At 47.2% G+C, this 27,982-nt stretch overlaps 1 protein-coding gene across 23 annotated transcripts in view; it reads right to left on the bottom strand.

Annotated features, from left to right (window-relative positions):
* Positions 1–27,982, bottom strand: part of gramd1ba (GRAM domain containing 1Ba) — a 458,121-nt gene that overhangs the window by 11,244 nt on the left and 418,895 nt on the right. For all 23 annotated transcript variants that reach the window (XM_085968004.1, XM_085968003.1, XM_085968011.1 and 20 more), the window contains 7 exons: positions 26,688–26,831; positions 24,189–24,307; positions 23,560–23,702; positions 21,288–21,391; positions 19,500–19,703; positions 10,354–10,444; positions 3,812–3,919 (listed from right to left, as the gene is read on the bottom strand). In XM_085968004.1, coding sequence (XP_085824130.1) covers positions 3,812–3,919; positions 10,354–10,444; positions 19,500–19,703; positions 21,288–21,391; positions 23,560–23,702; positions 24,189–24,307; positions 26,688–26,831 — 913 coding nt within the window. The remainder of the gene's footprint in view (positions 1–3,811; positions 3,920–10,353; positions 10,445–19,499; positions 19,704–21,287; positions 21,392–23,559; positions 23,703–24,188; positions 24,308–26,687; positions 26,832–27,982) is intronic.

The raw sequence follows: 27,982 nt of genomic DNA, 5'->3' as shown, positions 1-27,982 counted from the left end.
CAAGCCTGGTCAGAAATCATTCCACATGTAATCAGACTTTGGAGCTACAAGCTACACCACAGTGATAAATCTGGAATGCTCAGGCACTCTACGGCAGCATTAAGACTTACAACCTTCAACACTGAACTGAAATGGCAGCTTTTCTTTCTGCGGTGCCCAAGTTTGAAAATAAATTGAAGCAAATCATCAGCTCCGGACCTCAGGCGCTAGGCAGGGGGAGGGGCCGGAGAGAGGGACAGAGGGGAGTGGGGGAGCGGTGGGGGTGGGCGAGGGGAGGGAGGGGACGGGGAGAGGACATGACAGGGAGAGGGGGGACACACAGGGGCAGGGAGACCAAGCGCCCCAAAATTGCCCTCGCAACGCGGGGCTCCCCAGCTAGTCTATATATATATATAAAGTGGCTCTTCTGTCTGTCCCGATGTCTGTCTGTCCGTTCTCTATACGTTTGAAAGTTACAGAGCGTACCGACGCGCGCGTCGACTCAAAAGAAAGCTTGCGATTCCGGACCGGTCATAGGCGTATTTACGTTTCGGCCGGACAAAAATCCCGCCCGCGGTATCCCAAAAACGTTTAGCGTTCCGCTCATTAGCATCTCATTAGCGACCGTGTGACATCAAGGTCGACCAATCGGACGGCGGGTTCCTGGCGCGTGCCGTCCTACAGTTGAGTGTCGAGTGACTCGACGATTGACCAATCCTACGCTTCGGTGACCTGACCGGTCGACCAATCGGTGCGTGTGTGTGCGGGCCTTATCCTTCTGAACCGAGGTGAGTGGCCGCCATCTTGATTTTCCACGATTTTTTCCCCCCACACTTTCTGTGTGTTAGGGAACTAAGGTAAATATTTTAATGATGTGTTAGGGAATTAAATAACAATTTATTTGTGTTTTAAATTGTGTTTAGCAAATGCGCACGCGGTGGGCGGGGCAGTTGGCTCCTCGTTCGAGACCAGGCCTGCGTCCGACCCGAGGGGCCACTTAGTTAACCGGCAGCCGAGCCCTGCCTCCTATTCACATCAACCGTCCTTCTTGCATGGGCCTACCGAACGACTCCTACTCCCTCCTCCTCTTTTGCTGCTCTCTCTTTATTTAATCGGTGAAAGATGAGTTTAAAAAAAAGAAGAGGCCGCCAGTTGCGCGGCCGCCTTGACGACAGCACACATTCGCACGGCCCCCGTTACCCCGGCAACGTGGCACGCCGGCGGTCTTGAAACCACGCATGCGCACGGCCCGCCACCCCATGACATGAGTTTAAAAAAAATGAAGAGGCCGCCAGTTGCGCAGCCGCCTTGACGCTGGCACGCATGCGCACGGCCCCCGTGACGCCAGCACACAGCCTCGGGAGATCGCGGGGGGGGGGGGGGGGGGCGAGCCTCGGGAAATCGCGGGGGGGGGGGGGGGGGGGGGGGGGGAGAGCCTCGGGAAATCGCGGGGGGGGGGGAGCCTCGGGAAATCGTGGGGGTGGGGAGAGCCTCGGGAAATCACGGGGTGGGGAGAGCCTCGGGAAATCGCGGGGGGCGGGAGAGCCTTGGGAAATCGCGGGGGGGGGGGGGCGGGGGGGAGAGCCTCGGAAATCGCCGGGGGAGGGGGGGGGGGGAGAGCCTCGGGAAATCGCGGGGGGGGGGGGGGGGTGGAGAGCTTCTCTGTTCCACCCCCCCCCCCAGTCTCTCTCTGTTCCCCCCCCCCCCGGCTCTCTCTGTTCCCCCCTCCCCCCCCGTCTCTCTCTGTTCCCCCCCCGTCTCTCTCTGTTCCCCCCCCGTCTCTCTCTGTTTCCCCCCCCGTCTCTCTCTGTTTCCCCCCCCCCGTCTCTCTCTGTTTCCCCCCCCCCCCCGAGTCTCTCTCTGCCGCCCCCCCACCCCTCCCCAGTCGCTCTCTCTCTCTCTTCCAACAACAACATGCCCTCGAAAAAGCCTCGGCAACGCCGGGCTCACCCCAGCTAGTATGCTTATATATTGATAAAGACATTTTCAGTTGTATTAATCAAACTGCTCATAATTATGTCAAGGAACATTTTATAATGCAAGGGGGAAAAAATGACCAATTACGTTGTAAAACGCTGCCCGATCGCACTGGTTCATGGATGATCATACATTTGTGGTTATGCAAATAAGTTTCACCAGAAACTTGAACCAAAATTTCACTTTGGAAAACTTGCGAAATTTTGAGCGCAATTGGTACTCGGATTGCCAATTGCGCCCAAACTGGAAGCTCTACCCCAATGTGTTTTAATCAAAAAAAATGCACGGCAGTGAAAAACAGACCAAAGTGGCTAAGCTTGGTGCATCAATGCAATGTGCTTATGGAGCGGTGGGATGTTTATTTGGAGTCATATACCATCAACACGGATTCATCCGTGACTATATTATGCAACAATCCAAAAAAATGCATTGCTCAGTCTCTAATCAGGAAATCTTATACTCCGAGGCTCTGATCTGGGAACAAACGTAAAATTATCCATGAACCGGCGTGATGGGGCAGCGTTTTAGGATGTCACTGGTCATTTTTTCCCCCTTACATTATAAAATATTCCTTGACATAATTATGAGCAGTTTGATTAATACAACTTTTTCCAGTTCTGACGAAGGGTCATCGACCTGAAACGTTAACTCTGTTTCGCTCTCTCTACAGATGCTGCCTGACCTGCTGAGTATTTCCAGCATTTTCTGGTTTTATTTAAGTTTTGGTAAGTGCTGACTTCCTTCATAAACCAGCGGTGCTCAGTTTGTCCAGGCAACAGCACTCACGGAAAGCATTTCGTTTCCAGGTCAGAGCATTGAAATTCGGTAGAACTATCCTGCACTTACATAGCCACTGCCCACTGGCCAACGCCATTGGTGCTATGCAAATGGTCACATTTAAGTGATGATTATTTAAAAATACCTGTGCAGTCTACCATTATTAATTACACATAGTGAGGACAGACTTTGTGATTGGTTTGTGCTTCTTTGATTGGCGGTTTGAGTACTGCACTGGTAATATGTGGGGAAGGAGTCTTGCAGGTAACTTTATGTAAGTAATGTAGTTCAGCCGTTTCACACGGAAGCTGCAGTTCAAAGTAAACTGGTACAGTACTATTTAAAAACCAGAGTGAATATTCACAATATCCTGGGTCCCTCTGTCCCCTGACCGGTCGACCATCTTGAATTATGACAGCTTTATTGACTTGAAAATTTTTCGGATACAGTTTTGTCTGCATTAAAAAATATTGACTGCATGCATAAATCTGTGTATGGCATAAGAGCTGCTGGCGGTGTGTTATGATGAAACTAAGTGGTTCCCATAACATTACTAACCACGAATGCAAAAAAATCGAGTGGCTGACCCAATTACGTGGATCGCTGGACTTGGGCAACAGCCCAGATGATATAACCTTTATTTTGTAATAGTAGAGAATCATTTTGAATTCCAACAGAAATACAGGAACAGGGGTAGGCCATTCAGCCCCTCGAGCCTGTTCCACCATTCCCTTAGATCATGGCTGACCTGTACCTCAACTCCATTCGCCCGCCTTCGCTCCATATCCTATGATACCCTTACCTAACAAAAACCTATCGATCTCACAGTCTTGAAAATATAAAGTGGCCCAGTTGGCTGCTCTACTGGTTTATTTCTTGACGTTGTTTGCTTCAAAATCCAATTGTGGGAAGTGAAAATGCAAAGACAGTCCTTGCATACATCATAGTCACAAGATATAAATACCCAGGGAGGAGAAGGGAAGTAGAGTTACAGTCCAGTGCCTACTGAAGTCATTTATTTGGTTAAATCTCCTTTAGATTGACTTTTGTCACCAAGCAAAACCGGAGTATAAAATACCTCTCCTGGAGCCTGATCCCGTGCCAGGTAGTGAGACTCTGCGTTGTATACTCCAACATCCATAGCTTGTAAAATAGCATCATATTCAGAAATACTAGTAACACCAGGCTGCGGAGAGAACAAAATAGTTACCGTCACCACTAAGAATAAGACGCATGTAGGGAGTGCAAATCAGCCATCAGCGCTACAAATTTATCGGTTTTAATCTTTGTTTTAATAAAAAAAAGGCAAAATGTAAAAGTTTACTTTTTTATTAGAACAAAAACTGGGTAACGTCTACTGCAGTTTGAGATTCCCCAACGATATACTTGGAGCGGAGGCTGTCCAGCAACTCAACTTACTTTAAAACCCCTTTAACCTGTCCTTTAAATTGGATATTTAGTTTGTCATTTTTTAAGCTGATATTAATTCTAGTGAGCCGTAAATGCTGTTATCCAAACCAGTTAGTCCCTTATGTAATGCAAGTATTTTACAGAAAGCAGAACTTTAAGAGACTGCAAAAGAACTATAGTTGTACCTTAAACAGATCCTAAAGGGAGCAGTAAACAGAAGAGGAAAATAGTGATCAGAAAGAACGCTTCTCAGAAGGTCCTGCACAGTGAGGTTAAAGCAATTACTGAAGCTTGCTGTCTCAAATGGAGAGGCTCATCTACATCATTTACTTGGAATGTACCAATCGGCATGGTCAGGCTTATAAACAGTAGAACCAGTTAGATAGCATGTTAAATCAAAGTGAACCTAGTTTAAATAAGGAAACTTGACTAGAAACAAATTTATGTACAGTCATTTCAGCTACAGATACTGCGCTCTGGCCTGCAAATGGCTAAAGCCCTGCAGCTTCTAAACATCTTTATACAGTAGAAAATACATGAGAGAATCTTAACCTGACTGTATTAATCCAGCAGTTGAAGTGTTTGGAGCAGATTTAACCCTCTGAGATAAATAACAACAGGTCATGCACAAATCAAGAGTTTATTCTGAAAGAATAGAACTCAATTATTTGATGCTAAGGGGTCATTCCACAATCCCAGTGTGGCCGGCACTCACGGGGGAAGCATGCACTGGAGATGGGGCTATATCTTTCTACCCCATTCTCTGAACTGTGCTGCATGTTAGGCTGGCTGCACACTGGGAGTGCGGAACTGTGGAATTACCCATAAAAATTATCCTTGTACTTTAAATAAAATACAATGGCCCAGAATTTGCTGGAGGAATGAGACGCCACAGCTTCAACTGTTCCCTTTCTGGGCCAAAGAGGTGGAGTGGCATTGCAGGAATGTAAATCTTGTCATTAAAAGGGGTCCTTATGTCGTTAAGTGCCAGCCCTAATTTGCTGCGGTGAGTTTAATTCGTTTTAACAACGGAAATGCAGCAATTTCTTGAAACCCGTGGCGAGGTTGACGGTGAGCTCCGGTTTTCGTGAGGCTAACGGTGTGGTGGCGGAACTCATCCAGCAGCTTGTGGCGATACGCAACTCACAGCGCATCACTTCCTCGCCACAAATTGCTGGATTATTTACACACTAATAACAGTGTGCACATTAAATGCACCGTTCGTTTCCCGGAAAATTCTGGGCCAATATTTTTTGCAGTATTTATCACTTTTTATCAACAGAAAGCTATGGCAGGTTTCCATAAGAAATAGGAGCAGGAGTCGGCCATTTGGCCCTTCGAGTCTGCTCCGCCATTCAATAGGATCAGGGCCGATCTTCTACCTCAACTCCACTTTCCTGCACTATCCCCATATCCCTTGATACCCTTAATATTCAAAAATCTAGCGATCTCTGTCTTGAATATACTCAACGACTGAGCCTCCACAGCCCCCTGGGTGAAGAAATTTCTTCTCATCTCAGTCCTAAATGGCCGACCCCATATACTGAGACTGTGACCCCTGGATCTAGACTCCCCAGCCAGGGGAAACATCCTCCCTGCATCTACCCTGCAAGCCCTGTAAGAATTTTGTATGTTGACACAACACAGTTATATACTATAATAAGCTTAAGTATGATGTTTATACAGTGCCTACATTCCCTAATGGAGCTAATCTTCATTCTATTTTCGAGCCGCTCCCGACGCTGCTGTTAATCATGGGGAAACCAATTCCAAATTAGGAATTTTCTAATCTTCAAGATTAGATAACAGGTCCCTGCCACAAATCACCCGGGAGATGAGTTTACTTAAACTTTCAGTCAAATAGAAACTAGAGAGAAACACACTCCACGTAAACACAATAAAGAACCCTGGGTTGATGCCCTCTCGTTCTGTGGAGTTAAAGAAAAGGAAACTGGAAGCTAACATATCTTTTCTAAGCTGCCTGGCAGTTTTTGAAGCTCAGTTTCCTTTTGCCTAGATACCTCTGGGAGGGAAGGTAAACTGTAATGGCTTCCCCACCATGCAGAACAATTTCATTCTCAACTTTTGCACTGAGCACATAAGTGGACTCTCTCACTCACTGAAAATCCAATTGTTCTTCTTAACATTATACAGTTAATCCTTGGGCCGGAATTTTGCCTATCTCGGCGGGGGTGCGGGCGGTGTCTGTGGCGGGTCGCGACCCCGCTGCTGGTTCCATCCTGCTGCTGAAAACTAACTTACCTTAATAGGGCCTATTAAGCCCGCTCGGCGCGTTACTCAGCCCAATTAAATGGTGCGGGTCTGGTGACGTCATTCATGACGCATTTTCAGCCGGGATCTTTTAAGGGGCCGTGGCCACATTAGATTCGATGTTTAATCTAACATAGTGCTGTCAATGCACCACAGCATTGGAGCACTGCAAACACTGACAATGACTGCACAGAGGCAGAGGGCTGCACCCAGGTTCTCTGATGACTCCCTCCGTATACTTATGGAGGGAGTCGGAGCACACAGGGAGGTCTTCTTCCCTTCTGATGGTGGAAGAGACCTCCCCAGGAGACAAAGATAGCCTGGTTGCAGATTGCAGAGGAGGGCACAAACAGGGATGTGGTCAGGAGGACCTGGGTGCAGTGCCACAAAAGTTTCAAGGCTCTCAATAGATCAGGAAACGTTAGTACAAAGCCACACTCAACTGCATCCTGCTGTGCCACTCATCACACCCCCATCACTCTGCCTTCCCTACCCTACTCCTGCACATCTTTACTCACACCAACTTACCTTGCACCTCCACCCATCCCTCTCTATCTACATTATCACATCCCCATCTCACTAGCCACCCCTCACACTCACCCTCATTAGTCCAATCATACCAACTAACACACAAGGGTAGCCACTTGGGTGTTTTATCTAATGTTTATGCAAAGTTTCTGTTAATGTGGTGTCAAAGATAAAAATCTTTATTTTCAACACTTTCCAGTCTTGGACAGATTTGTGTTCACCTTTGGAAGTGGCTTAGTGAGTTGCAGTGAATGGTGAGACATAACGGTACCCCCCGCAATGGTGATGGAGTATGAAAGGAATGGCTTGGACATTGTAGGGATGCTTTATGGTGTTGGTGTGGGGTGGTGCCAACCTGGCGCATAATCATGTGGCAGCCAGGGTGTACAGCATCAAGTGAAGTAAATCTGGCCGTGGTGAGGCCAACCCTGGCCTCCCGGGCAGCAATGTGGTCGGGTGCTGATGCCCTGTGTCCTGTGCAGCATCAGGTGATTGCGGAGAAGGTTGGTTTTGTTGTTGTTGGTGCTGCTGGTGTTGGGGCTGATCGTGGTCCGATTCGGAGGACCAAGGTGAGACAGTATAAACGGCACCCATGTTGATGGAATAGATGGCAGGTGAAGTACAGATGACTGAAGCGATCTGTCAATGGTGAGAGAGCTCTTCCAATGAGGTGAGACTGGATGGAGATTTTGCTGGAAAGACTTGCAGCCTGTAGAATCTGTGCTGGAAATGGACTGAACAACAGCTTCTGCCTGAGGAAAGTGATCATCTGTCAGGTGGGATCTTTTACTGTACATTTGATGCTGTCAAGTAATCAGCTGGAGCAATGGCCACGGAACTCCCGCCTCGGGTAGACAGATGTGCTTCCCGAGTAGCATGGTTCCCGTGGCCATGCAGGGAAATTAAAAAATTAAGTAAAAAAAAAAAAGCCTGTTAAGGGTCTGACAACCAGCTGTTAATCATCTCAATTGGGTCGCCCGCCGCAATGACAGATGCGCCGGGGGGAAAGGCGAATGGGAGCGAGATGACAGCGGGTTCCTGACCCGCTCCCAAAAATAACAACTTTTCCACCCGACCCGCCTCCGATCGCGCCAGCTACCACCCCGGAAAATTCCAGCCCTGGTGTTTAGGAAGCAGCAAATGAAATGGGGGATCCCAATTCCCCGATGCTCTGGGTCTATTACCCTGGTTTATCTACTTACAGAATTTATAGCACAGAAGGAGACCATTCTGCGTATTTTATCTTCACTGGCTCTCGGAACGATCTATCCATTTAGTCTAAGTCAGTGGGCCCTCTAATTTTATTTGGTGCTGCACGGCCCCTTTAAGGGGCCATTCAAAACACCGGGCATGCGCAGTTTTTGTATTGAAAAGCTGGCAAGCCGGCTGTGGGGGTTCCCTGGAGCGCTGCACGGCCAGGCAGCTTGCAGGGAACTTTGGTCCCGTTCCCTTGCCCTTTCCCCATACCCTTTTGTTTCTTTTCAAATATTTATGCACGTCCTTTTTTAATGTTATTATGGATTCTGGCATTGTTTCCAGGATAGCATTCCATCCTAACAGCCCGCGACGTAAAAGAAGTCTCCTAACCTCTCTCGTCATTCCTTAGTTGATGATAGATTTTGCCTTTGAGTTACTTGCTCACTGACCACTGCAAATAATTGTCCCCCTATTTACTTTATCAAAACCCTTTAGAATTTTTGAACACTGGCAGTTTAGGAACCAAAAAACCCCCCAAACACTTAATCCAATGTTTTTTCTGGCAAAACAGCTCATCTGCAAATGCAGCATGGGATTGGGACAGACGTTACTACCATTACAACTCAAGGGAACCATGTATGTGACATTTTATTAGGTGTGTACATCGTTGGTACATAGATACAAAGAAGATAGGAGCAGGAGTAGGCCATTCGGCCCCTCGAGCCTGCTCCGCCATTCAACGAGATCATGGCTGATCATCCAAATTCAGTACCCTGTCCCTGCTTTCTCCCCATATTCCTTGAACCCTTTAGCCTTCGGAAATATATCCAACTCCTTCTTGAATATATTTAATGAATTGGCCTCCACTGCCTTCTGTGGTAGAGAATTCCACAGGTTCACCACTCTCTGGGTGAAGAAATTCCTCCTCATCTCTGTCCTAAATGGCTTACCCATTATCCTTAGACTGTGACCCCTGGTTCTGGACTCCCCAACCATCGGGAACATCCTTCCTGCATCTAGTCTGTCTAGTCCTGTTAGAATTTTATAAGTTTCAATGAGATCCCCTCTCATTCTTCTAAACTCCAACGAGTATCAGCCCTATCGACCCAATCTCTCCTCATACGTCATTCCTGCCATCCCAGGTATCAGCCTGGTGAATCTTCGCTGCACTCCCTCCATGGCAAGAACATCCTTCCTCAGATAAGGTGACCAAAACTGCACAAAATACTCAAGGTGTGGTCTCACCAAGGCCCTGTACAACTGCAGCAAGACATCCTTGTTCCTGTACTCGAACCCTCTCGCTACAAAGGCCAACATACCATTTGCCTTCTTAACCGCCTGCTGCACCTGCATGCTTACCTTCAGCGACTGGTGCACAAGGACACCCAGGTCTCGTTGCACTTCCCCTTCTCCCAATCTATTGCCATTCAGATAATAATCTGCCTTCCTGTTTTTACACCAAAGTGGATAACCTCGCATTTATCCACGTTATATTGCATCTGCCATGCTTCTGCCCAATCGCCCAACCTGTCCAAATCATACTGGAGTTTCTCGGCATCCTCCTCACAGCACACACGCCCACCCAGCTTTGTGTCGTCTGCAAACTTGGAGATATTACATCTACTTCCCTCGTCTAGATCATTAATATATATTGTGAATAGCTGGGTTCCTGGGACCGATCCCTGCGGTACCCCACTAGTCACTGCCTGCCACTCGGAAAAAGACCCGTTTATTCCAACTCTTTGCTTTCTGTCTGCCAACCAGTTCTCTATCCAAGTCAATACCTTGCCCCCAATCCCATGTGCCTTAACTTTACACGCTAATCTCTTATGCGGGACCTTATCGAAAGCCTTCTGAAAGTCCAAATACACCACATCCACTGGTTCTCCCTCATCTATTTTACCAGTTACATCCTCAAAAAATTCCAGTAGATTAGTCAGGCATGATTTACCTTTTGTAAATCCATGTTGACTTTGTCCGATCCTGTCACTGTTTTCCAAGTGCTCTGCTATTTGGTGCCATAGGCATAGAACAGGGGACTCCAGTAAAAGTTTAATTCAAAATTATTTTTTGCCATTTAACTAAAAATTCCCTGGGCAAATTCACAACTGATTTTACGAGCTTACAAAGACTTGCCTGCCGTACGTCCCCATGTCTCTCAGAATCTCGTGCAATGAAATTGTCAGAGACAGGACCTTGTAAATTGTTACTTACACAAAGCTTATAATGAGCAACAACTTGGAAACACTGTAAAGCTGAATTCCTCCTGGAATTTCATCTGGGATGTGTTTTGTCTGAGTGGAACCTGTGGGAAAACAGAAGACAGAAAGTTTTTTTTGAGCCATGGTGATGTCTCCGATAGTCGTATCAGACAGTGTTTGAACATTAGGAACTGGTACACCTCCGAGTAACCTGATTACATTTCTCCCCACGTAATGTAATAATTTGGTAGGCAACTGAGTGCAGAAATAAAAGCTTATTGGACCAAAAGCACAGAGTTAAGGCAATGGGCCAGATCATCCTGGAACAATAACGGCGTGTTAACGACGCACGCTGTTATTAATGCACAAATCGGCCAGCAAGTTCAGGGGATAAAGAGACACGCCGTGAATTGCGAATCTCCAGAGCTTGCTGGTCAGCTTATGTCGCTCTGCCATTTGCCTCATACAAACGGCAGCCGGCCCTTAGCCTCCGTTATTGTGAAGAACCTGCGGGATTTGCATATTAATTGCCCGTTAAACCTGCCGCATAAAGTTAGAGCTCATAATTAACAGCTTAAGTACCCTTTCAATGACAATTGTTAATGCAATGCAAATCAACCTCTCTAGCCCAGAAAAGGAACAATTTAAACTGTTGAGTCTCATTCCTGCAAGTTGTGAAAAGATTTTGAAAATTTCAAATTTTTAATTTTTTCTTCTTATTTTCCTTTGTCTCTTTTTTCTCTCTCCCTTAATCCAATCTTTCTTTCCCTCTATTTATCTTTCTGCACCTGATTTGGCTCTAATTCACCCTCCTTCTCGGTTGTTTCTTTCTCAATCCTTAAATCTGATTGGTTAAGGAGAGACACTGGTGGTCCTGTCATTCACTAAGGTCCCAGTTGCCCTCGCTGCGCTGTTATCAGCTCGCACTTCCAGCAAGTTACGGTGCAAAAAATTTTTTTGAGTTCAAGGGTGCAGGAAAAAGTCTGTCCAACTCCAGCAAGTTTTGGCCCAATGGGTTTTGACGTAATGTCATCACTAGGTGACCTATAAAGCAGTTTGTAAATAAATGAAAGGTCTACTGACAATTCTGTGATGTGGAAATCCCTTTACGAAACACATGGGCAATACATAGTAAGAACGAGTTACTTATGGAAATAAATCATGAACTGTCATAGGTTGCATAACTCACATGTAAATTATTTTAGCCACATCACTAGTGTATGCCCATAATTCACATCCATCCCAACTTATACATAAAGCATGCTTTTATTTTTAAGGTAAAAATTTTGGGGGGGGCCTTGCATGGAGTTGGGATGGGAGGTGGTTTAACACGTCTGTGATCCAGTAGGAGTGGAGGGCTGTACCAGGCAGAAGGTGAGTGAGCGATACATGTAGACAGAAACAGGAGAATGTTGAAATTATTACCGAGTGGGCAACCAACAGTAACGTGTATTTATATAGCGCCTTTAACGTAGTCCCAAGGCACTTCACAGGAGTGTTATAAAACAAAATTTGACATCGAGCCACTTAAGGAGAAACTGGAACAGATTGATCAAAGCGGTAGGTTTTAAGGAGCGTCTTAAAGGAGGAAAGAGAGGTAGAGAGGCGGAGAGGTTTTGGGAGGGAATTCCAGAGATTAGGGCCTAGGCAGCTGAAGGCACGGCCGCCAATGGTGGAGCGATTAAAATCAGGGATGCTCAAAAGGCCAGAATTAGAGGAGCGCAGATATCTCGGGGGGTTGTGGGGCTGGAGGAGATTACAGAGATAGGGAAGGGTGAGGCCATGGAGGGATTTGAAAACAAGGATGAGAATTTTGAAATCGAGGCGTTGCTTAACCGGGAGTCAATGTAGGTCAGTGAGCACAGAGGTGATGGGTGAACAGGACTTGGTGCAAGTTAGGACACGGGCAGCCGAGTTTTGGATGACCTCAAGTTTACGTAGGGTAGAACGTGGAAGGTCGGTCAGGAGTGCGTTGGAATAGTCGAGTCTAGAGGTAACAAAGGCATGGATGAGGGTTTCAGCAGCGGATGAGCTAAGCAGGGGTAGAGATGGGCGATGTTACGGAGGTGGAAATAGGCGGTCTTAGTTATGGCGCGGATATGTAGTCAGAAGCTCATTTCAGGGTCAAATATGACACCAATGCTGAGAAGGATTTTACAGCAGCGGCACCCGAGTCCTTCAACCCACAAGTCCGGTGAATGGTTTTGGGATAAAAATGTGCAACTTGTTGCTTCTCAAAAAGTTTACACACCTACTGTGTGTTCATTCCAGCTGATAAAACAAATAGGCCTAGAAATTCAGTATCGCCACGTTTGGGGCGCTACAACCGAGCATTCGCTAAATTTAGCGCCCGGCGCAACTTAGCGCCACCTTCGCCGAAATTGAGTTGCATCACCCCAAGAGGTTGATGCTGCGCTAAAGCAGGCGGTGCACGACTATCATAAGGCGCTAAACCGGCGAGCTGAGGCGCTACCACCGAGGGCGGGCGCAGCGCAGGTGCGGCGAGTTATCGATTGCAGGCAGACACGCTGGCGCCAGTCAGCTCTTAAAGGGGGAGGGTTGATTTAGTTTGCAGCCACGCCCTGCACACTGGAGCCCTGATTCTAGGCCTGGACAAACCTGCTTCGACAACGGTACGCCCACGACCATGGAGAAGGCCAGGGAGCGAGCGCAGCGCTTCAGTGAGGGTGCCCTGAAGGTTCTGGTTGGCGCAGTGGAGCGCAGGCGACCTATCCTCTTTCCTGACAGTGGCAGGAGGCTGCTGCCCAGTGAATATAGAAAAGCTTGGAGGGAGGTGGCACACAGAGTGACCTCCAGCAGCATGGTCCCTAGGACACCAACGCAGTGCAGGAAGAAGTTCAACGACCTCACTCGGGTTGTCAGGGTGAGCACCCTTTCCAGTATCCTCTTCATCCCTGCATGTGCACCTCACTTTATGGCCAAAGGGTCCTGAAAGCCCCAATGCCCAGCCCTCATCCAACACCTATGGGACTCTCATGAAAATCACATGCACATTCACCACTTGACACACTGTCAGGGCTATTCCACCATGGGAGGCAGTGCAGGCAAGATCAGGGCTTGCCACTATCAGGGCTATTCCACCATGGGAGGCAGTGCAGGCGAGATCAGGGCTTGACACTGTCAGGGCTATTCCACCATGGGAGGCAGTGCAGGCGAGATCAGGGCTTGACACTGTCAGGGCTATTCCACCATGGGAGGCAGTGCAGGCGAGATCAGGGCTTGACACTGTCAGGGCTATTCCACCATGGGAGGCAGTGCAGGCGAGATCAGGGCTTGCCACTGTCAGGGCTATTCCACCATGGGAGGCAGTGCAGGCAAGATCAGGGCTTCACAATGTCAGGGTTATTCCACCATGGGAGGCAGTGCAGGCAACATCAGGGCTTGACACAGTCAGGGCTATTCCACCATGGGAGGCAGTGCAGGCAAGATCAGGGCTTCACAATGTCAGCGTTATTCCACCATGGGAGACAGTGCAGGCAACATCAGGGCTTGACACGGTCAGGGCTATTCCACCATGGGAGGCAGTGCAGCCAAGATCAGGGCTTCACACTGTACTCAGAGCCCGTCCTTTCTCTTGCAGGGCAAGCTGGCCCACAATAGGAGGCAGCAGCAATGGACCGGGGGAGGCCGTCCTGAGCTTACAAGACCTCAGCGACCTGGAGCAGCGAGTGGAGCGGATTATGGCAGGCCGCCTGATTGGCCCCGTCGCCACTGGAGATGCCGACCCCGTTCTGGACAGCAATGGTAAGGTCATCACCTTTTTGACCTCTCTCTTTCCACTTGTGCCTCACACCAGCATCCTTTGCCACTCTCGAACCAATGCAGTGCATAGCAGCATTCATGCCTCCCTCGCTGCTGCCCTGTCCTCACACTAAAGCAACTCTTGTGCCTCCCTGCTTTCAGATGCTGATTCGCCAGGTGAGGAGGCGGGCCCTCAAGCTGGCACTGAGAGTGAATCGGAAGGCGAGGAGGAGGAAGAGGAAGCCGGACCATCAGTGCCACCCTCAGCCGAGGCAGCCCATGGCCATGATGGGGACACATCTTCCCTGGAGGGGAGCAGGGGGGGGAAGGGTCTGAGGAGGGTGAAGCTCCGGGGCCCAGCGGGCTGCAGCAACGCGGGAGGGGTAGGGAAGCTCGGCGGCCTTCTCCCCGGAGGGTGAGTACGGCCTCCAGTCCTGCTACAGTGAGCGCAGAGGAGGTGCAGCTCCTTGGTGAAATGGGCGCCCAGGCTGAGCGCAGGCACACTGAGCTCATGGCTGCAGTGGCAAGGATGCCTGACTCCATAGAGTCACTGGCAAGGAGTGTGCAGGAATTCGGGGCAGCACAGGCCAGGAGTCTGCAGGAATTTGGGGCAGCACAGGCCAGGAGTCAGCAGGACGTCGCTGCATCACAGGCCAGGAGTCAGCAGGACGTCGCTGCATCACAGGCCAGGAGTAAGCAGGACGTCGCTGCATCACAGGCCAGGAGTCAGCAGGACGTCGCTGCATCACAGGCCAGGAGTCAGCAGGACATCGCTGCATCACAGGCCAGGAGTAAGCAGGACGTCGCTGCATCACAGGCCAGGAGTCAGCAGGACGTCGCTGCATCACAGGTCAGGAGTAAGCAGGACGTCGCTGCATCACAGGCCAGGAGTCAGCAGGACGTCGCTGCATCACATGCGGCTTCCAGCCAAGTGCTTAGTCATGCCATGCAGTCACTGGCTGGTCTGATGCAGACACAGATCAGGGCCACACGAGCACTAACTGCTGCCACCCTCGCTGGATCGGCCAGGAATCACCGGGGCCCTCGCCGCACCAGCCCAGCAGTCTGTGCTTCAGCAGATTGCTGCGCATGCTTCAGTGCTGGCCCGTGCGAGTGCCAGTGTCTCGTCCGACCAGGGAGTGCCTGTGCTCTGTCAGGTTGGCAGCTGCCAACACTGTCACTCCTCCACTGCAGCTGCCACCACCCGTAGGACAGACTGCTGCCGCCCAAGCAGAGTTGGAGCAGTCAGCAGCCGGGCCCTCCAGGCCCAGAGCTGGTCCAGGCTATCCCCCACGGGCATCTGCCAACTCACTATCTGACCCTCAGCAGCCTTCCCCCAGCCTTGCTGCAAGCCACTGGGGTCCCATTGAGGAGCTGCAGGGCGGGAAGAGGCAAATCTCGCAAGCGAGGCAGATCACCCTCGCAGGCCAAAGAGTAGGAGGTGTGGCAAAATGTTGTGTTTTTTTCTCTGAAGGCCGAGGATGTTGTGTTTGTTTTTTATGAAGGCCGAGGATCATGGGCATTTTTGTTTAACTGTTTTGTTCATTGTCTCCAGGTTGTGAGAGCCAGTTTTGTGTCTGACTGTTTTTTGGGGGGTTTCTCTGTAAATGTTTGTCATGCGGGAAGGGCACAGAGTTTGTTAAATAAAAAATTGTCTTTATTCAGATTGTGCATGTTTGCACTTTGAACTATTTGTTGCCTTGACCGCCTCAGGGTTTGCGGAGCGGCTCCATTCATGTTCTTTCAATGGCACAAGCCATTCCGAGAGGGGGCCTAGAACCGACTTGCAATAAGCCGCTGACGGACGGCCCTTGCACTTTGTGCTTCCCTCCCGTCTTGGTGCTCCTCCTCCTCTGGTGGTCCTCCAATGTCTGCTGGCAGTGGCTGAGTCCTGAGGATAGCCAGGTTGTGCAGCATGCAGCACACTACAACGAAATGGGAGACTCGCTCAGGCGAGTACTGTAGGGCTCCCCCGGAATGGTCCAGACAGCAGAACCGTTGCTTCAGCACGCCGATTGTGTGCTCAATGATGTTCCTGGTCGCTTGATGGCTGTCATTATATCGTTCTACAGCAGGGGTGGTGGGCGCATGGAGCGGGGTCATCAGCTAGGTGCACAAAGGATAGCCCTTGTCCCCGAAAAGCCAGCCTCCTGGGTGAGCCAGGGCTTCGAAAATGTCTGCCACAGAAGTCTGGCGCAGGATGAAGGCGTCGTGGCTGCTGTAACATTTGCATATTGAATTATCATTGGCCCGCAGGCATCTGTATGGAATACCTATTATATTCACATGTGATCACATGCTGAGTTGTCATTGGCCTGCAGGCATCTGTAAGGACTGCTATTGTTTGGAAGACCCAGCCAAGGGGTCCTAACTCCATCTTGTCCCCACTGTGCTGTGTGATTGAAATCACAGACTAGCTGCGCGCCTAGCCAAGCTGTTCCAGTACAGCTACAACACTGGCATCTACCCGGCAATGTGGAAAATTGCCCAAGTATGTCCTGTCTACAAAAAGCAGGACAAATCCGACCCGGCCAATTACCGTCCCATCAGTCTACTCTCAATCATCAGCAAAGTGATGGAAGGTGTCGGCGACAGTGCTATCAAGCGGCACCTACTCAGCCATAACCTGCTAACTGACGCCCAGTTTGGGTTCCGCCAGGGCCACTCAGCTCCTGACCTCATTACAGCCTTGGTCCAAACATGGACAAAAGAGCTGAACTCAAAAGGCGAGGTGAGAGTGACTGCCCTTGACATCAAGGCAGCATTTGATCGAGTGTGGCATCAAGGAGCCCTAGCAAAGCTGAAGTCAATGGGAATCAAGGGGAAAACTCTCCATTGGTTGGAATCATACCTAGCACAAAGGAAGTTGGCTGTGGTTGTTGGAGTTCATTCATCTCAATCACATGACATCATTGCAGGAGTTCCTCAGGGCAGTGTCCTAGGCCCAACCATCTTCAGCTGTTTCATCAATGACCTTCCCTCCATCATAAGGTCAGAAGTGGGGATGTTCGCTGATGATTGCACACTGTTCAGCACCATTCCAGACTCGTCAGATACTGACGCAGTCCGTGTCCATATGCAGCAAGACCTGGACAACATTCAGACTTGGGCTGACAAGTGGCAAGTAACATTCGCACCACACAAGTGCCAGGCAATGACCATCTCCAACAAGCGAGACTCTAACCATCTCCCCTTGACATTCAATGGCATTACCATCGCTGAATCCCCCACTATCAACAACTACCATTGATCAGAAACTGAACTGGACCAGCCATATAAATACTGTGGCTACAAGAGCAGGCCAGAGGCTAGGAATTCTGCGGCGAGTGTCTCACCTCCTGACTCCCCAAAGCCTTTCCACCATCTACGAGGCACAAGTCAGGAGTGTAATGGAATACTCTCCACTTGCCTGGATGAGTGCAGCTCCAACAACACTCAAGAAGCTCGACACCATTCAGGATAAAGCAGCCCGCTTGATTGGCACTCCATCCACCACCTTCAACATTCACTCCCTCCACCACCGGCGCACTGTGGCTGCAGTGTGTACCATCTACAAGATGCACTGCAGCAACTCGCCAAAGCTCCTTCAACAGCACCTTCCAAACCCGCGACCTCTACCACTTAGAAGGACAAGGGCAGCAGACGCATGGGAACATCACCACCTACAAGTTCCCCTCCAAGCCACACACCATCCTGACTTGGACCTGTATCGCCGTTCCTTCACTGTCGCTGGGCCAAAGTCCTGGAACTCCCTTCCTAACAGCATTGTGGGTGTACCTACACCATATGGACTGCAGCGGATCAAGAAGGTGGCTCACCACCATCTTCTCAAGGGCAATTAGGGATGAGCACTAAATGCTGGCCTAGCCAGCCAGCGACGACCACATCCCATCAATGAATAAAAAAAAAAACAGACCTGATGCTTCATAAAAAAAGAGTTAAAACTGTAATACTCCGTTGTCCTGCAATTTATTATTTCTGTACAAGGTGTGCAAAACAAGACAGCTGCTGCCTGGAAAGCAGGCATTGACAGCTAGTGTGAGCTGCCTGTGGTCACACACCAACTGCACGTTCAGCGAATGGTACCCCTTCCGGTTGCGGTAATCCTCGGCATTCTCTAGAGGCGCCCGCAAAGCCACATGCGTGCAGTCAATGGCGCCCTGGACCATGGGGAAGCCGGCTATTCTCTCAAATCCCATTGCACACTCTTGCTGCTTGTCCAGGGTCATGGGGAAGGAAATGTACTGACGTCTCCTTCTGAAGAGGGCATTCATGACCTGGCGGATGCAGCAATGCACCGCAAACTGGGAGACATTGGCAATGTCCCCAGTAGCGGATTGGAAGGAGCCGGTGGCACAGAAGTTGAGAGCCACTGTCACCTTCACTGCCAACAGAGACGTCCTGCTCCTCAGCTGAGGCTGCAGATCTCTCTGAAGCAGGTGGCAGATCTCAGTGACCACCTCCCTTCTGAATCGAAGCCTCCGAATGCACTGCTCCTCAGACATGTTGAGGTAGGAGAAGTGCTGGCAGTATACCCTGGGAGGGTAAGGCCTCCTGTGCCGACGCCTGTTGGTCCTTCTCCATCTGGCCATGATTGGCACTCTCGGCATCTCTAAGCCCTTTCAATGCAATGCAGAAACCCAACGTTTCCACCCATTGCAGCCCCCATTATATGTGGCCACTCAAGGCTATGGCACTGAAAAATCAATGCAACTGCAAAGCTCTGGGCTGAAGCCAGAAGTACCTGTGCGAGCGCTGAGTCAAAGCAGAAAGCTCTCTCCCTTTGTCTCTTTCCAAAACTATCTCTCTCTCACAGGAGTGGAACAAAATGGCTGCCACAAAGAATGCAGGAAGAGTCCCCTTTAAATAGCACCCCCCCCAGCCCCACAGCGACTGGGAACCGTTCCACTCAACCAGTCGCTGCGAGCGCCAGGCGGAAAGAAGGGGGGCGCCACTGAAGTTCTGGTTCGGGGCGCACCAAAGGCGTTGCACCATGAAATGACGTCAGGATCTGCGCGCGCAGCTGAGCGGGCGTTGCGGTTTTGCGCCGCTGCTAAGTCTTCACTCAAGTTCGCGAGAGGCGCAGATCATGCCGCGCCCGGGCGCTAGCCGCTTCGCGCCCCACTTATCGCCCTCTTAAGGCGCTAGCGGCTGGCGCTACCAACTGAATTTCTAGGCCTATAAAACACAATTGAGAATGCATTTGGCTAGAAACCATCATTGATTGCCCTGTGCACTCTCATTCAGGGATGTGTTTATCTGGAATGATCAGCAGGAAGAACGTGATTCCCTTTGGATCTCAGAGTTTGTGTGCTGAAGCTCAAAGTGACAAAGAAACTAAAGGGCACTCGAGGAATGTTCCCACCACTGGCATTCTTTCTCCATTTTCAATTTTACCTGCCACATGTTTAATCCTCTGGACCAACTCTTCGTCAGTCGGTGTAGTAACAGGGCTGACTGTTTCGTCGAGGTGTTGGCTTCGCACGTGAATGTGAGGCCGTTTTCTCCGCCGAATTGTGGACGCTTTGTTGGGTTTTTCTTTTGGAGATTGCCTGTGCAGTTCAGCAGCATATTGTTTCTCTACTTTTGCGAGCTCAATATCTGCGGAAAATGAGAATGCTTTCAAGCTGTTGCAAATCAAAGAAAACAAGAGTCTTACCTGATTAAATATCATGTTGTGCAGAATTGAACCGATTTATTCACTACCCCTTGATTAACTCTGCAAGTGTGTCCACGATGTGCAGAAGTTCAAAAATAAAGTTAGATTATGATTATTAGATCATGGGGAGGTTTGGGTGCTTTCTCACTGCCCTCTCAATACAACTAACTGTCCTGGCCTGTTGTGATCTCAGCAATTATCACAGTAGATTTGGGAAACAATTAGCATTCACCATTGCACTGCTCAAAAAAATGTTAGAACTAGTCGGTCACACATCCAGTGTGTTTTGTAACCTTCAGTTGTTCTAAGAAAAAGAGATACGGGCCTAAATTGTTCACACTTGCTCAGAATAAAGTTCATTACCAAGAACAAAGCTTTGCTCCTCAGTCTTTGCTGATCTTAATCGTGGTAGCCTTGGCTTTAGCACCCTGCACTAGTGAGGGGGTAAATCTACTAATGTTCCGGCTCCTGATCAATATCCAGTGACCTTTACAGGAAACTGCACTGGTGGATGTTGACTACGCACAGGATCGAGCTGTGGGCCGCATGGGTAAAATAGTTTACCAACATTCACCGTTAAGGCTCATGAATGAAAAATGGCCACTTAGATGAGGTACCGGGGCTGGATTTTCATTGAGGTGGGTAGGAGGCGGGACTACAACTTTCTGGGTTGTAGTCCCGCCTCCATCAAGTTCTAGCCAACCCATGCGATTTTGACTTGATTGACCTTGTTGAGCCCGCCCAGCGGGCTCAGCAGGCCAATTAAGGGCCACCCGGCAACAGGTAACGTCACAGATTGACATTTCATCTGTCAAGACCTTTTGACAGATGAAATATCAGCGTTTGACAGCTGTTTGAAGCTGTCAAACACGGACAATCTGTACTCCAGATTAATTCCTTCCTCTCAGGATGATTTAGAGATCCGGAACAGAAAGCTGAATACTGCAATTTTTGACAGCTGGCAGCCATTCTGCTTTCTGTGCTGGTGAGATGAGGGACTCCCGAGACCTGAAGGAACGAAGACTGTAAAGGTAAGTACATGTAAGTAAAACTTCTTTAAACACTTTACACACACCAAACACACTTACCTCTGCACTCATGCACCCATCACTCACCTGAACACCAGACATCTCGACCCCGCCAAGCCCTTCATCCTGACGGCCCGCCTCGCTAACTTGGCGTGGTTTGGAGCCGTCGGGAATCCCACATTTCACCAATGAAAATAGGGATTAGGCTAAAAACTGCCTGTTAACTACCTGTTAACGCAGTTAATTGGCACTAATCCCCTTCCCACCTCGGGGAGGCGGGTCCCAGTGCGGGGCGGGTACCCGCCTCCTTTGAAACTGGCATGGAGGCGGATTGGGGGCGGGATGGGTTCGTGCCCCCCGATTTCAGGATTTTAACCCCCCACACGCCTCCAATCCCGCCTCCACGGCCCAATGAAAATCCTGCCCCATATGTCTGGCAGAAACCATGAAACTGTACTTCAGCAATGAGAGGAGGGGAGAAAATTAAATGTTCCTCACCTAAATGTCTAAAGTAGTCATCTAAACCATTCCAGAAATTCTTCTCAATAAACGATTTCACCAACCCCCACGGCTGTTTCCTATACTTTAGTTCTGTTGATATCCTGGATAGGAGAAGTTAACTGTTAATTCATTAAAGAATACTTTTACAGTTTGATTATCTTTCAAAACCTTACCTTTCTTCACTTACATGTGCAATCTCCAATGCCATGGCAAATATGTAATATAAATGATTTACCTGCTAAATTTACCATAGATCAGTACGATTGAATGGGATCTTACCCTCAGTAGGTATATGACTACTGCAAGTGCAGCCTTCCTCCTGGGCAACAAGATGCATAGTTTGGGAGGGTAGAAAGAGATATTAGGATGAGCCTCAAAGTCACTCTGAATACAAAATAACTTTGAGATTCATCTAGTTCTGACCTGCCAATTTTTTCCCTAAACCACTGTGTACTCGCCACCATGCAGCAAGGAGCAACATTCACCTTGCAGTCTGACCTACAAGGACATCTCTGTTCTAATGCAGATTGCTCCTCCGTCTGGAGAGCTGAGGACACCCAACTCAATTCAGGGTGGCCAGATTCCTTAGGAGGTCAACCATTACTCTTTATTTAACACATGCTTTAATGCAGGAGCGCAATAATGTCGAACCAGAGGTCCACCTGTGACGAACAGGGAGTTTAGGTCACACTTCTAATTTTAGTCACTGGCACTGCAGATAAAAATCCATGGCTTACATATTCAATTGATAAGACAGGGCATTATTCCCATGCAAATACATTTTGCTTGTAACACTCATTGAGTAAAATAATTTGGCACAATGGCTTGCTTTGTTCTGCGAATGGTCCATTAAGATGAAAGGAATTTGTTGTCAGGTGACAAGTGGGTCTGACATTTATTGGATAGACACTATTGATACTCCAAGAGGCAGTCACTGGAACTGCACCTTCCCTATGCCTTTATGTATATTGATGATGAATGGTTGCCATAAACAGAGGGACAACCACTAAATATAAGAAAAGAGTATATATAAGTTATATGAAAGTATATTTATACACTCAGGGATATATCTGTTTATACACTGTATGGATAGATCCGTATTTTTGTGTACAAACATGAATGTTTTTCGATGCTTTGGCAACATAAGATGTAACTTGTCATGCCAATAAAGCGATTTGAATTGAATTGAATTGAATGGTTGGCCACTTTGGTTCTGATAGATACATTCTGATCTCCTTTCTTACTTGTCAAACGTCAAAGGGTGTATCTCCGGGAGTGTTTTTTTCCTATGGCCATCAGAAGGAAGTAGGAACAAAGGAACAAGAGGAGGCCATTCAGCCCCTCGAGCCTGTTCCGCCATTCCGTGAGATCATGGCTGATCTGTATTTTAACTCCATCTACCTGCCTTGGCTCTGAAACCGTTAATCCCCTTGACTAACAAAAATCTATCAATCTCAGTTTTGAAGTTTTCAACAGCTATTTTGGGGGGGGGGGGGGGGGGGGGGGGGGAAGAATTCCATATTTCCATTACCCCTTGTGTGAACAAGTAGCGGACTGCTCCATGGGGGGAAAAGGCAAAGAATATCGTGCAAGGTTATTGTTAAGGGATGCTATCTCAGGTCCAGAATTAATAAGAATATTAGTAAAGGATTTCAGTAAATGTTTACTATTTTCTGTACTCAAGGAGGAATAGACATGTTCTAGGGAATACTGCAACCTTCTTTACTGTCTTTGCTACTGGCTATCAGTAATTATTAGTAAACCTTTTCGGTAGTTTATACTATGATAAGAGTGTTACTTCTATTGCTTTCCAAAATCTAGGAGACCATGAGAGGACTCATGATATTTCCAGTAAGATAAATACAGGGGCAAGAGTTTCTGTTTGACCCCTGGGCTTGCTATGTTATCAAATATTGGGCGTATAAAGGTGCATGTTGGTTCTTAGGGACCAATGGCTCATCCACAGGGGTGGTCTTTGGCACGGAGCATGAGACCACAATCGAAAAGTCTAAAAACATAACACCACACAGCTGAGGATCCATTCCGACTCCATTCAGATTCCACTGATCTAAAATTAGTGGCTGCATGATCACCTCCTTTGGCAAAGGGTGGTGTTAAATGATGCTCGCTTGAGGGGGGGAAAAAAAGCAAAATTGTGACGAATCACAGACCCTTTTGTGACACTTGCTGCACTTGAAAGTCGCCATTGGGTGAAACTCAATACATTTCTGTACAAAAATAACTAAATCAAGAGGAGCAGCTTCTTTACCTCAGCCTGCTTTTGTTTTTTGCCACCCGTGTGAGGCTGTATCTGTTGATTGTGTAGAAGTAATCATGATATGGAACGTCATGTGTGATCACCTCTGCATCGATCACATAACACTCACTCTCCTGGCTGGCTTTGTACAAAGTCTGCGATGAAAAAAAACTTCAATGGGCACAAATCGCATTCATTCCAACGGTAGGGTACTCTGGTGATACGCACTGCAAACGGTAACTGCTTACCCCAAGAACAGTCCTCTGCAATTAATATTAAACAATATTGTTCCAAAATAGTGAGCTACTTAGCTTGGCTAAGGTGGAAATTACTGGCTCCAAGCTAGCTGACAGCAGTTAGGAGGGTATTATCTTACAGTGCTCTAAAATACTCACTGTAACAACTTGTTGTCAACAGCAAATATCTTTTTAATATCTTGGTTGAGATAAAGTCATCTGCAGTCTCATGAAATTAGTCCTGGCAGCTGTTAGGAGCATAAATATGCCTGGAGAAATTGTACCGAGATGACAGGATGTATTTGCTCCAGCGACACTGGTTCAGGAATCAAAGGCCAAGTCTGGAGAGTGTTAAGGACGTGAGCAAGACCACAGCTAATGCTAACATTAATGGGCGAGTCTCACCTGGGTCTCGGTGACTGTGGCAGTTTTTGGCGCAAGTGGGTTTGAGAGAGCAATAGTGTACAGCATCACTCGGGTCTGATTGCCGTTAACCTCCTTCTTCCAAGGATGACTAACCATGTCTGGAAAGAAAAAAAGATCAGCATTACAGGCCATCCTTCATCTTTCTAAAGCCTTAATCTGGAATGCAAGGTATGCAGCAGCAGGTTTCATTGTGACTAACATGAGTATTCAATTTCATCATGCACAGATAGAATTTGTGTATTTTCCATCAGTGATGTCACGAAAGCAGCCTGGAGGTGAACTAATCTGAAATAGTAGGTGTTTGATAAAGCAAGGAATCTGTTTTTTTGTTCCTCTTGAAACATTTGTGAATGTATCATCTATCATATGTTAAAAATCTTATAGCTGTTTGCAATTCCTGTCCACAAAGCCTCACTTCCCGTCACGTTTTTGTCACACTTTTGTGCCAATTTTTAATTCCTACCTTGACACTTACATTGGAAACTGCCTACGTAAATTTACCACACTGTAATTACACCCTCCCACCAGTAGTGGCATTGTAGTGCTTCAGTTTTGCATCTCCAGCTCCTCAGCCTGTACTGCAGAAAGGATCCCATCTTCCAACCAGCTCTACTTCTCTGCTTCCCAAATTGCCATAAGTGTTGTGATTTAATTATGAATAATCTAAAACCATATATAAATAAGGATGGAATGGATGACTTTTGTGTCAGCTGTGGCTCAGTGGGTAGCACACTCGCCTCTGAGTCAGAAGGCTGTGGGTTCAAGTTCCACTCCAGGGACTTGAGCACATAAAGCTAGGCTGACACTCCAGTGCAGTGCTGAGGGAGTGCTGCACTGTCAGAGGTGCCGTCTTTCGGATGAGATGTTAAACCGAGGCCCCGTCTGCCCTCTCAGGTGGACGTAGAAGATCCCATGACACTGTTTCGAAGAAGAGCGGGGGAGTTATCCCCAGTGTCCTGGCCAATTATTTATCCTTCAAATCAACATAACAAAAACAGATGATCTGGTCATCATCACATTGCTGTTTGTGGGACCTTGCTGAGCACAAATTGGCTGCTGCATTTCCCACATTACAGCAGTGACTCCACTTCAAAAGTACTTCATTGGCTGTAAAGCGCTTTGAGACGTCCGGTGGTCGTGAAAGGTGCTATAGAAATGCAAGTCTTTTCTTTCTTTTTTAGAATAGGTTCTGAATTACGCTTACAAGCTGTGGTCAAATTATTCCCTGTTCTCTAATCCTGCTTCACCTGAAGGCGACACTTGGTCTTGTACAACACCACGGGCAACTGAGTAGAATGTGCAAAAAAAAATTGTCTCTGTCACACTTCAAATGTCAGAATTCAAGTTACCAAAAGTAAACATTTTAATGTCTGGGAAAAGAGCTACGTGTTATTTTTGTCATGCTGACATCATAAGAAAGTGATATGACAACACGTTTTGATACAATCTGTCACTGCCTCATCTGTTTGCAAACTATAGACAGGTTGACAAATATGTTTTCATGGCGTTACTACTCTAAGAACTCTGTGCATAAATATGTTCCAGTAATGTTTGACTGTATTTCTGTTGATTGTTTTGGGATTAAATATTCCTTTTAAAAAAAATGAATACAGATGATCCAGGAAGTGTACAGCTCCTCCACATCAGTGATGTCACCACAGCAGCCTGGAGGCAAAAGGACCTAAAATGGTGGGCCCCTGCTGGAGTACAACATTGGATTCTTTTTCCTTAAAACACCAAGGAATTATTATTATTTTTTTTTAAATATACACATTTTTTTTGCATCTGTCATACTTCAGATGCAGCACTTTTAAAAGTGTCAAAAATATGAGAGAGAAAAATAAAGGCAGTTGTTTCATGTTGGTATCTTCTGTTCTGGAGTTGGGAATTTACAAGTACCTGCCAATCTGCCAGCTTCCTTTACCAACAGCACTTAAACCTCAAATCGACTTCAGGATGTTGCTATTACAACAGCAACGCTCTGTGGCCTCAAAAGGTTAAATACAGCTGCAGCTTAGCAGCAGAATAATGCATCGTCTACTAATTGGTATGATGCTGCTATCTCATAAGTGTCTTCCATACCCTCCAAGTTACCATGAGCAATACCATGGGAGATCTGTTAACATTATTGCTCATGGTATCTTGGCGGGTATGGAAGACACTTATGAGATAGCAGCATCATACCAATTAGTAGACGATGCATTATTCTGCTGCTAAGCTGCAGCTGTATTTAACCTTTTGAGGCCATAAAGCATATCTGTTAACATTATTAATTAGACTTTGGGACAGTAATTTGAATGCTTTTCTCCTTTAATTTTCTTCAGAATTTAAATAGCTTGAACGTATACATTTCATCTTTATGCTGAATATTCCAGTTCTCAATCATACAAAAGAGTACCATTGTCCTGGAAACACTGAGCTCTCCAGGTATAACTGCACAGCTTCAGTCTACAGAAGGTAAAATGAAAACTAGTTTACCAGTGAACCTCCGTTGCTCAAAGAAATCTCGTAGAAACTGGGAGTCAGTGAAGAGTAGATCATACAGCTTGTCCACATTGACATGAAAAACCTCATTAATGTATTGTCGGCCATTGAGGTCTTCATAGAATGCCTGTACTTCTCCTGGAGTGAGGCAGGAAGAGACGTGAAAATGAAATTAGACATAAATTCAACCCACCCTACAAAAACAAAAAATAAACGATATACAGTTGGCTGAAGATTATAGTAACGGTTTTGAGAGTTACCGCTGAACATGATCTCATTTCCCTTTATTCAGCTTCACATCCTGATTTGCAGTCACAGATGCATGGCTACAATAGTTAATCAACTAAATAGCCAAACTGTGGACCTGTTGGAGAGCTTCAGATGGTATGGTCTCCTGTTCTTATCATTCAATCTAATCCCTTTTAGCTGCTTGTAATATTTATTGTGGGGTCCTTCATTGCTCAACTGAAAAAAAATGATTTCCTCTGGCTCCTCATAGTTACTTGAGAAATACAGGATTGTTTTCCAAAGATGACCTACATAGGAGGGGAGAAACCCAAATATATACCATTATTAATAATATGCACTCACTATTATCATCTTTGAGAGATATGCGTAAGGTCACCAACCACACCTTAGCTACTATTGACTGTACTGGTACCATCAGTAAACACCTAATTACTTAGCAACTACCACACAGGAGATACCTCCCTCTCGGAGTTGGATTTAATCCTATAGCCCAGAGTAAAAGAACAGTCTGTTTTAAATTCTGTGCTGTCCAGTAACCACCCACCTGTACGCTGTCCTAGTTTATCATCATTTTTACTGTATGACCATTTGTGAAAGTCTACTCTGACAATATGGTAACTTAAAGCAGCCAATTTTTTTTAAAATGCTGACATCTTGCTCCAATTGATTATCAGTTAGTGATCCACATCATGTGTCAACTTTGGGGCTGAGTTTAAATCAGGTAGAAAGAACCATGCGCTACAAAAAGAGAGTGTTAAAATAAAAAGAATATTGCACTGGTGATGTTGCATCCCAACTGTTTCATATTTGTAACAACAACCTGCAACTCACTTGGGACTGCAGGAAATTTAAAAAATGAAAGCAGCATTACAAATGCAATAACTTAATCTTTTAACAGTTTTTGTTACATGCAGAAAAAAGTCCATTTTATTTGGAAGTAAAGGGAACTTCAACCCCATTTAAAATTGGGGAATGTGAGCAGTCGATTCACCAACGTAATCCTTTACACTTTGCTTATTATAGTGTACTTGTAAAATAAC

The sequence above is a fragment of the Somniosus microcephalus genome, chromosome 26 (genome assembly GCF_052327205.1).
Source record: "Somniosus microcephalus isolate GS21.2 chromosome 26, FLI_Smic_1.0, whole genome shotgun sequence".
Taxonomy (NCBI): Eukaryota; Metazoa; Chordata; class Chondrichthyes; order Squaliformes; family Somniosidae; genus Somniosus; species Somniosus microcephalus.
This window is presented reverse-complemented; position numbering and strand designations above follow the sequence as displayed.